Raw genomic sequence first — 10004 nt, forward strand, 5'->3', positions numbered from 1 at the left:
ATCCACTTAACCTACTACTAGTCAAGTCAATGGCAACGCAGATATAAAGGATGACTAGATTCAGAAAAAGTTTAACTTCATAAATCTAAACTAGGAAGAATAAATGGTATTCATCCAGCTAACATAAAAAAATAAAAAAATAAAAAACTAATGTAAAAGCTACATGACTAGCTAGCGAATTAGCCTATTTGTCCCATTGAACTAAGCATGACCTTACATCCGTGGATATTTTTGGTAGTTACACTGAACACAGTATGTATTAAAGTATCACGATATAATGTTGTAGTGGAGCAACATATGAGAAGTGAATGGCCGACATCTCACACCAACACGGGAGTTGATTTTCAGAGCATCTAGAATCGGCTTCCTATTTCGCAAATAAAGCCTCCTTCACTTACGCTGCCAAACATACCCTCGTAAAAACTGACCATCATACTGATCCTTGACTTTGGCGATGTCATTTACAAAACAGCCTCCAACACATGTAGTCTATCACAGTGCCATCCGTTTTGTCACCAAAGGCCCGTATACCACCCACCACTACGACTTGTATGCTCTCATTAGCTGGCCCTCACTACATATTCGTCACCAAACCCACTGGCTCCAGGTCATTTATAAGTCTTTGCTAGGTAAAGCCCTGGCTTATCTCAGCTCACTGGTCACCATAGCAACACCCATCCATAGCACACACTCCAGCAGGTATATTTCACTGGTGATCCCCCAAAGCCAACACTTCCGTTGGCCGCCTTTCCTTCCAGTTCTCTGCTGCCAGTGACTGGAACGAATAGCAAAAATTGTTTTGTTTAAATCACTGAAGCTGGGCCCTAAAATCTCCCTCTCTAACTTTAGGTATCAGCTGTCAGAGCAGCTTACCGATCACTGCACCTGTACATAGCCCATCTGTAAATAGCCAATCCAACTACCTCATTCCCATATTATTACTTACCCTCTTCCTCTTTTGCACCTCAGTATCTCTACTTGCACATCCTCATCTGCACATCTATCACTCCAGTGTTTAATTGCTACATTGTAATTACTTCGCCACTAGGCCCTATGTATTGCCTTACCTCCCTACATTTGCACACACTGCATACAGATTTTTCTCTTGTGTTACTGTTGTTGTTTTTGTCGCACTGCTTTGCTTTATCTTGGCCAGGTCACAGTTGTAAATGAGAACTTGTTCTCAACTGGCCTACCTGGTTAAATAAAGGTGTTCTCAACTGGCCTACCTGGTTAAATAAAGGTGTTCTCAACTAGCCTACCTGGTTAAATAAAGGTGTTCTCAACTAGCCTACCTGGTTAAATAAAGGTGTTCTCAACTAGCCTACCTGGTTAAATAAAGGTGAACATTTAAAAATAAAATAAAAAGTTGTCATGTTTTCCTAAATATTTTGGAACAGCAGTCGGGAGGGGGAGGGGGCAAGATCAGATAGGACCATTCCAGCCAATGAAAGAGCAGATACACTCACGTGAACAACAGGCACAACTCCAAAATATAAAAATAAAACTCTCAAAGTTGCCGGGATATCACGTGTCCTACTTATCAGTACACTGGTAACAAGCACAGCGAAACGTCTACACGGTCAAGTAAGCCACACGTCGCCAATGAACCATTCCAAATTCAACACTTTGACTTCCATACAAAATTTCCTTGCCTGGTGAGAAAGAGAGGGGGAAAAAAACACACTACCTACTTGGGGAAACTGATTTTGGTCCCAGTTTCCCCTCTTGTTTCCCCTCTTGTTTCCCCTCTTCCTCTCTGGTGTCTCACCCATTTCAGTTCATTACTATAGCTCCCACCGTGGGCCAATGAGTGTCATTTAGTATGCCGGATCTCTATGCCAAGATGCATCACTCACCCAAGATTAATAATTTTAAAAAATTACAAATCAGGCCAGTGCTGTCTTAGATGACTAACGCATGAACGGACCCCCCCCCCCCCCAAATTCATCATGGGGAACAACTAAGCAACAAGTAGACTAGTAGCACCATAGCTGTCTACTGACTAGACTAGTAGCACCATAGCTGTCTAACCCTGTTGACTAGACTAGTAGCACCATAGCTGTCTAACCCTGTTGACTAGACTAGTAGCACCATAGCTGTCTAACCCTGTTGACTAGACTAGTAGCACCATAGTTGTCTAATGACTAGACTAGTAGCACCATAGCTGTCTAACCCTGTCGACTAGACTAGTAGCACCATAGTTGTCTAATGACTAGACTAGTAGTACCATAGCTGTCTACTGACTAGACTAGTAGCACCATAGCTGTCTAATGACTAGACTAGTAGCACCATAGCTGTCTAATGACTAGACTAGTAGTACCATAGCTGTCTAATGACTAGACTAGTAGTACCATAGCTGTCTACCGACTAGACTAGTAGCACCATAGCTGTCTACCGACTAGACTAGTAGCACCATAGCTGTCTACCGACTAGACTAGTAGCACCATAGTTGTCTAATGACTAGACTAGTAGCACCATAGCTGTCTAATGACTAGACTAGTAGCACCATAGCTGTCTAACCCTGTCGACTAGACTAGTAGCACCATAGTTGTCTAATGACTAGACTAGTAGCACCATAGCTGTCTAACCCTGTCGACTAGACTAGTAGCACCATAGCTGTCTAATGACTAGACTAGTAGCACCATAGCTGTCTAACCCTGTCGACTAGACTAGTAGCACCATAGCTGTCTAATGACTAGATTAGTAGCACCATAGCTGTCTAACCCTGTCGACTAGACTAGTAGCACCATAGCTGTCTACCGACTAGACTAGTAGCACCATAGCTGTCTAATGACTAATACTGATGGAGCCATTGGTTTGTTTACAAACTTTGTTACCCTAACAAATATAAAAGGCTATATTTGACATACTCCAACAACATAGAATGATCTGACACGTACGTACTGAGTCTACATTTGACAACGTCGATACAGTGAGATAGTATCTCAGCAAAAAGCAAAAAGCAGAGGACTCACCGTCGGAGAGTGTCTTGACGGTCTGGGGAAGTTTGGCCGACTTCATCATGGCTGTGAAGGTGATGATCTCGGTTCTGTCCAGGCGGCTGCAGCCGGTACACAACCCCTTTATTAAGAGGATCAGGTGTTTCTGAAGAGAAGGGGGGGGGGGGAAATTAAAGTCTTCTTGGGATGTCACCAGGACAAAATAAAAATTTTGGCAGAGGAATTAGGTGAGTTTCAATTATTTACATAGCCTTCGTAGAGCATTCACAACGGTTGACTTTCTCCATACATTTTAAAATTTGTTAGAACATGGGATTAAAATAGATTTGCTTGTTGTCGTTGTTTGTTTTTTTTTAAACGATCTATACAGAATAATCTAAAATGCCAAAGTGGAAGAAATGTCTATTTGAGTTTGTATTAATGGAATAATCAAAACACCAATATATTTATTCACCCCCCTGAGTCAATACATGTTAGGATCACCTTTGGCAGTGAATACAGCTGTGAGGCTTTCTGGGTAAATCTCTATGACGATTGCACACCTGGATCGTACAATATATTCCCCATTACTCTTTAAAGGAAAAAAAAAAAGGGTCAAGATCTTTCAAGTTGGTTGTTGATCCTTGCTAGACAGACAATTTTAAGTCTTGGCAAAGGTTTTCAAGCCGATTGATGTCATAACTGTAACTAGGCCACTCAGGAACATTCAATGGACAACCATCTCTGCAGCCCTCCACCAATCAGGCCTTTATGGTAGAGTGGCCAGACAGATGCCACTCCTCTGTAAAAGGAACATGACAACACGCTTGGAGTTTGCCAAAGGGCACCTAAAGGACTCTCAGACCATGAGAAACAAGATTATCTGGTTTGATGAAACCAAGATCGAACTCTTTGGTCTGAATGCCAAGCGTCACATCTGGAGGAAACCTGGCACCATCCCTACGGTGAAGCATGGTGGTGGCAGCATCATGCTGTGGGGATGTTTTGCAGCAGCAGAGACTGGGAGACTAGTCAGGATAAGGGGAAATGTGAATGGAGCAAAGTACAGAGAGATCCTTGATGAAAACCTGCTCCAGAGCACTCAGGACCTCAGACTGGGGAGAAGGTTCACCTTCCAACAGGACAAAGACCCTAATCACACAGCCAAGACAATGTAGGAGTGGCCTCAGCACAAGTCTCTGAATGACCTTGAGTGGCCCAGCCAGAGCCAAGAATTGAACCCGATCGAACATCTCTGGAGAGACCTGAAAATAACCCTAGTGGTTAGAGCGTTGGACTAGTAACCGGAAGGTTGCAAGTTCAAATCCCCGAGCTGACAAGGGTCAAATCTGTCGTTCTGCCCCTGAACAAGGCAGTTAACCCACTGTTCCTAGGCCGTCATTGAAAATAAGAATTTGTTCTTAACTGCCTTGTTAAATAAAAGGTCAAATAAAAATAAATAACTGTGCATTGACGCTCCCCATCCAACCTGACAGAACTTGACGAGGATCTGCAGAGAAGAATGGGTGAAACTCCCCAAATACAGGTGTGCCAAGCTTATAGCGTCATACCCAAGAAGACTCAAGGCTGTAATCGCTGCCAAAGGTGCTTCAACAAAAGTACTGAGTAAAGGGTCTGAATATTTATGTAAAGTGAGTATACAGTGTTTCCATCTGCAAACATTTCTAAAAACCTGCTTTCGCTTTGTCGTTATGTGGTGGCACGTAGATTGATGAGGGAAAAAATGATTTCATCTTATTTTAGAATAAGGCTGTAACGTAACAAAATATGTTGAAAAAGTCAAGGGGTCTGAACACTTTCCGAACACACTGTATACATTTATTGTTTTAGAAACACTACCTGCTCAGACGTTATTGTGTTTTAATGGTTAAATTTCAAACAAAAATATTGTCAAATAAATCAAAATAAAATTCTGAGTCCAGAATAATAATAATAATAATATTATATCTACTTGACATAGTTGCTGTTGGACCAAAAAGTACATTTTAGGCCCTGGTATTGATCCACCATCCAAAGTGTAATTAATAACTTCACCATGCTCAAAGGGATATTAAAAAAAAATAATAATAATAATAATAATCTACCAATAGGTGCCCTTCTTTGCGAGGCATTGGAAAACCTCCCTGGTCTTTGTGGTTGAATCTGTGTTTGAAATTCACTGCTTCGACTGAGGGACCTTACAGATAATTGTATGTGTAGGTGTACAGAGATGAGGTAGTCATTCAACCATCATGCTAAAACCCTATTATTGCACACAGAGTGAGTCCATGCAACTTATTATGTGACTTGATAAGCACATTTTTACTCCTGAACTTTTTTTTAGGCCATAACAAAGGGGTTGAATATTTATTGGACTGGAGACATACTCGGCTTTAAATTTATGAATTTGTAAACTTGTCAAAAACCCTAAATTACCCTTTGACATTATGGGTTATCGTATGTAGATCAGTGACACAATCTCAATCTCTAATTAATTTTAAATTCAGGCTGTAACAACAATAAGTCAAGGGGTGTGAATACTTTGAAGGCAATGAATGGAGGAATTCCAGATTAAAAACAGGAAACTGTACATCCCTGGTGCCTGTCTGTAGAAAAACACACTGGATAAAATACACAGGGCAGGTTTAAATAAACGCAACGCAGGACGGATAGCCTGCCTGCCTGATCCCAGATCTGTTCGCGCGGTCTTCGCTAAACTCTGGTGTGGTGTGACAATGACTATGAGGAGGCGGGAAAAACAGCACAAACAGATCCGGGATCAGGCTTGAGGGACAACGAGGATGTACTTCTCTCACCTGTGAGACTGCGCATGCTTCGTCAGGGTTCTCCAGCCGCAGCAGTGAGAACTCAATCAATACTTTACAGGCTGCTGCTACTGACAGCAACTGGTTTCTGGGGACTAGAGGTAGAGGGAACAGAGGCAGAAGAAATGAGTTGCCTCATGATCAAATGGACAAAAACCCTCTGCACTAAAGATTAGTATATAATTGTAATGTACATTTATTTATTTAACCAGGTAGGCTAGTTGAGAACAAGTTCTCATTTTCAATAGGAAATAAGACTACTGTAACTAGGCTGAAGAGAAGCAGAGAGAGACAACATGCATGTGTGGCCTTCTAATTACTCATTTGCAAGTACAATTATTATTTATTTTGACCATTTATTTAGCTATAAACAAGCCTGCAAACAGAATTAGGCTACTGTATCCGTGTTACTATCAAACATTTTTTTCCCCTCTACTCACAAAAAAAAATAAAAGACATTTACAAAGAAGTAGTAGTGAGAAAAAAAATGGTAGATATTGAGGAAGTAGTTAAAACGGGTAGTTATTGGGTCGTTGGAACATACTTTGTCCACAGACTGTGGTGATGTAATGAGCAGAGAGCGCCACGAAGGACGAGTAGAATGGCTCATACTGTTTATCATGGTGGAGGATCTCAGATTCACTGCAATGACATGGGAAATTGAAGAGGGAAGGGGGTCATTTACAAAATAAATGAATTAGAAAACTACAGTTCAAGACAAGTAGAGAGATATATCCACACACACATATATGCTATGTCATGAACAAATACAGAACACAATAATAGGTCAGCCAATGAGTAGCCTTAAAAACAGAAGGAAAACTCCTCCCCCAACTGTATGCATTACCATTTAGAATAATGATGTGTTATTTTTAAAAATAGGCATTATCATTCAAATTATTACATGGTAAAATATGTCTGAATAATGTGGGCATTATTGCCTGACTAAATAGACAGTGTGTTCCTGACAGAAACACACTAATGAAGTCTGTCCGTGTAGCTTTATCTGTCTCTCCATCTGAGAGGTTGAAGAGTTGAGTTATTGTATCATGTTTTAAAAATGAGAAAGCGACCAAAAATAAATAAATGTAAAAAATGGAACGCTTTATGTGGAGGACAACAACTAAATATGATCTTGCTCATAATCAATTGTTGAGCATAACGTCAATTACTTTTCAAGTACCAAAAAAGCCTAGAGAAAAAAGATCTGATTTTCAAGAAAGGCAATTCAGTCATCATGGAATAGCCTATAGCAAATATTCAACCAAGACTTAAAAAAATAAAACGTTTTAAATAGCTGGGTTGCATACCCATTCTTGCCTTAGCATTTACTGGTTGATATAACTTGGATAAGCAGTAGTGGCAGGCAAGATGTTCCATCTTCAGTAAACTGCTCCAAGCAACAACCAGCTGTTTGAGAGCTGCAAACTCTCTGCCCCGACAGATTATCTATAGGCTGCTCGTGTGATAAATAAAAATCGACGTAACGAATGAACAGCTTCAGGAATCTTTTTATATAGTCTAGATGAAAAATAGCATTATTACAATAAAAAACATTTTCACTGGGACATTGATGACGGGGATGATCGACTGGCCTGGAGAGCTTCCAAAACCTCCCCAAGACAGCAGGCGACCCCGCATGTCAAGCCCTGAGAACCTATTTTTCTAGGACAGTACATGTTGTGGTTTAGAGTCCTGGGGGGGAACCACCAACCAAAGGTCAAACTGATTCACAGATCTGTTTGTATTTTTTGTTGTTGCTGGAGTACGATGTTTTTATAGCTTCAAATTTTGTTCAAAAGTATCATGTCATGGACTGTCTGTCAGTCCATGCATCCAGAGATGTGTATTAAATTGAGTGGTTATATTTCTCCAGACCCTTAGCTGAGTTAAAGTGGCAGAGCTGCTGTTGTACATACACAACATGATCAAACGTATGTGGACACCCGCTCGTCCAACATCTCATTCCAAAATCATGGGTCACCCCCTTTTGCTGCTATAACAGCCTCCACTCTTCTGGGAAGGCTTTCCACTAGATGTTGGATCATTGCTGCAGGGGATTTGCTTCCATTCAGCCACAAGAGCATCAGTGAGGTCGGGCACTGATGGTGGGCGATTTAGGTCTGGCTTTAGGTCTGGCTTTACGTCAGTCGACGTTCCAATTCATCCAAAAAGTGTTCGATGGGGTTGAGGTCAGGGCTCTGTGCTGGCCAGTCAAGTTCTTCCACAGCAATCAACAAACCATTTCTGTATGGACCTCGCTTTGTGCACGTGGACATTGTCATGCTGAAACAAGAAAGGGCCTTGCCCAGACTGTTGCCACAAAGTTGGAAGCACAGAATCATCTAGATTGTCATTGTATGTTGTAACGTTAAGATTTCCCTACACTGGAACTAAGGGCCCTAGCCCAAACCATGAAAAACAGCCCAAGACCATTATACCTCCACCAAACTTTACAGTTGGCACTATGCATTCGGGCAGGTAGCGTTCTCCTGGCATCCGCCAAACCCGGGTTCGTCTGTTGGACTGCCAGACGGTGAAGACGTTATTCAATGGCGGCGGCCATGGAAACCCATTTCATGAAGCTGCCGACTAAAAGTTATTGTGCTGAAGTTGCTCCCAGAGGCTGTTTGGCGCGAGGTCATACGATTTTTTTTACTCACTGGAGGCGGGACCTTTCTGTGAGCTTGCGTTGTTGCTTCTAGACATTTCCACTTCACAATAACAGCGCACACAATTGACCTGGGAAGCTCTAGCAGGGCAGAAATTTGACTGACTCACTTGGTGGAAAAATGGGCATCTTATGTCGTGCCAAGTTTAAAGTCACTGAGCTCTTCACTAAGGCCGTTCTACTGCCAATGTTTGTCTATGGAGATTGTATGGCCGCGTGCTCGATTTTTTACACCTGCCAGCAAAGTACATCTGATTCAACTCACCAAAGACTTGATGATTAGTTGAATCAGTTCGGCTAGTGTTGGGCTAGAACAAATATGTGCAACAGCAGCCCCACCACTTCAGCTCAGGGAGTTGGCCGGAGAAATAATACTCAAATTCAGACATCCTGAAATGATTACACTAATTTGAAGCTATAAAAACATCGTCCTCAAATGACAACAAAGCATACAACCTTGCTAGGCCTATCATTATTTGGGTTATAATACGGTCGAGATAGCTTACAAATGCCTTAGTTTAGTGCCACTAATAATTCTTCAAAAACCAATGGGTAATCAATAACTGAAACGACCGTTGATTGAACGGCAGGAAATGTCCCAGATTGTGTAAGTTATCTGTTGAAAGCCCGTTGTGCTAACGTTACCCAACTCGAACGGATCGGGGAGAGCAAAGTCAAATGTTGATCTTGAATACTTAGCTAACGTTAGCTAACTTACTTAACTAGCTAGCCCAACATCAAATGACATTTGAAACGATCACGTCAACAGCTGTCCACTCGTGATGTTGACATAAATATAACTATTATCTGAAACATTCAAGAACAACAAAATGGCATCAGCAACATAAACAAATTTACCCTCAAGTTTTTAAAAAAGAACCACAGGCTAAGCTTTCGTTTTCGATTCTTCTGAGGCTAGAAATGCTGGCTAGCTCGTTAGCTGTGGCTAACTAAAGCCTCCATTTAACAAGCTAGCTAAGTGACAATGTTCGGGCTTTAAAACAGGTTGTATTATCATGCAAAATATGACAAAATGCGCTTCAGAATTTATGGTTTTACAATAATGTTTTACTTCAACGTAAGCTGCAGTATATAAATGACAGGGATGTTTCACCTAGCTAGCTAACATTGCTAGCACGTAACGCTACGCACCCTATTCGGCCTGATGATGAAGCAGATTCCTTCTGGGCATAGCTACTGTAGCTAGCAAGCTATGCTAACACCTATGCAATCCAGCTGAGTGAAGAAGCTAACCAAGTTAGCATGCTAGCTAGCTGTTATATACACCTCTTTCTTGTCAACGGAGCACTGCAATTCGCAAACAGGCACGATGTTTACCTGTTTATTATAGATCCTATAAGCTGAGGTAGCTCTTTCGTTTCAAAAGCTGTGTACGAAGCTGATAAAAGCGGCCGTACATCAGCAGCCCAGTCCGGTTCTCCATCTCCTCCACTCGACGCCATCTTGAGATTCCGTACTAGACAAGCGAGCGATTCTTTTTCCAACAACCTCCCTTGAAAGGAAACGAGGTCGTCACTAGTTATCACAGCCACAAAGTCATAACCC

The 10004-nt window shown here is 41.6% G+C and overlaps 1 protein-coding gene across 14 annotated transcripts in view; it reads right to left on the bottom strand.

Moving 5' to 3' along the window:
- ubr4 (ubiquitin protein ligase E3 component n-recognin 4) overlaps window positions 1–9933 on the bottom strand; it is a 161348-nt gene extending 151415 nt beyond the window's left edge. For all 14 annotated transcript variants that reach the window (XM_036988970.1, XM_036988965.1, XM_036988957.1 and 11 more), the window contains exons 1-4: window positions 9777–9933; window positions 6312–6409; window positions 5759–5862; window positions 2979–3108 (exon numbers count right to left, since the gene is read on the bottom strand). In XM_036988970.1, coding sequence (XP_036844865.1) covers window positions 2979–3108; window positions 5759–5862; window positions 6312–6409; window positions 9777–9901 — 457 coding nt within the window. In that variant the 5' untranslated portion in view covers window positions 9902–9933. The remainder of the gene's footprint in view (window positions 1–2978; window positions 3109–5758; window positions 5863–6311; window positions 6410–9776) is intronic.
- Window positions 9934–10004: the final 71 nt, after the last annotated feature.

The sequence above is a fragment of the Oncorhynchus mykiss genome, chromosome 9 (genome assembly GCF_013265735.2).
Source record: "Oncorhynchus mykiss isolate Arlee chromosome 9, USDA_OmykA_1.1, whole genome shotgun sequence".
Classification (NCBI taxonomy): Eukaryota; Metazoa; Chordata; class Actinopteri; order Salmoniformes; family Salmonidae; genus Oncorhynchus; species Oncorhynchus mykiss.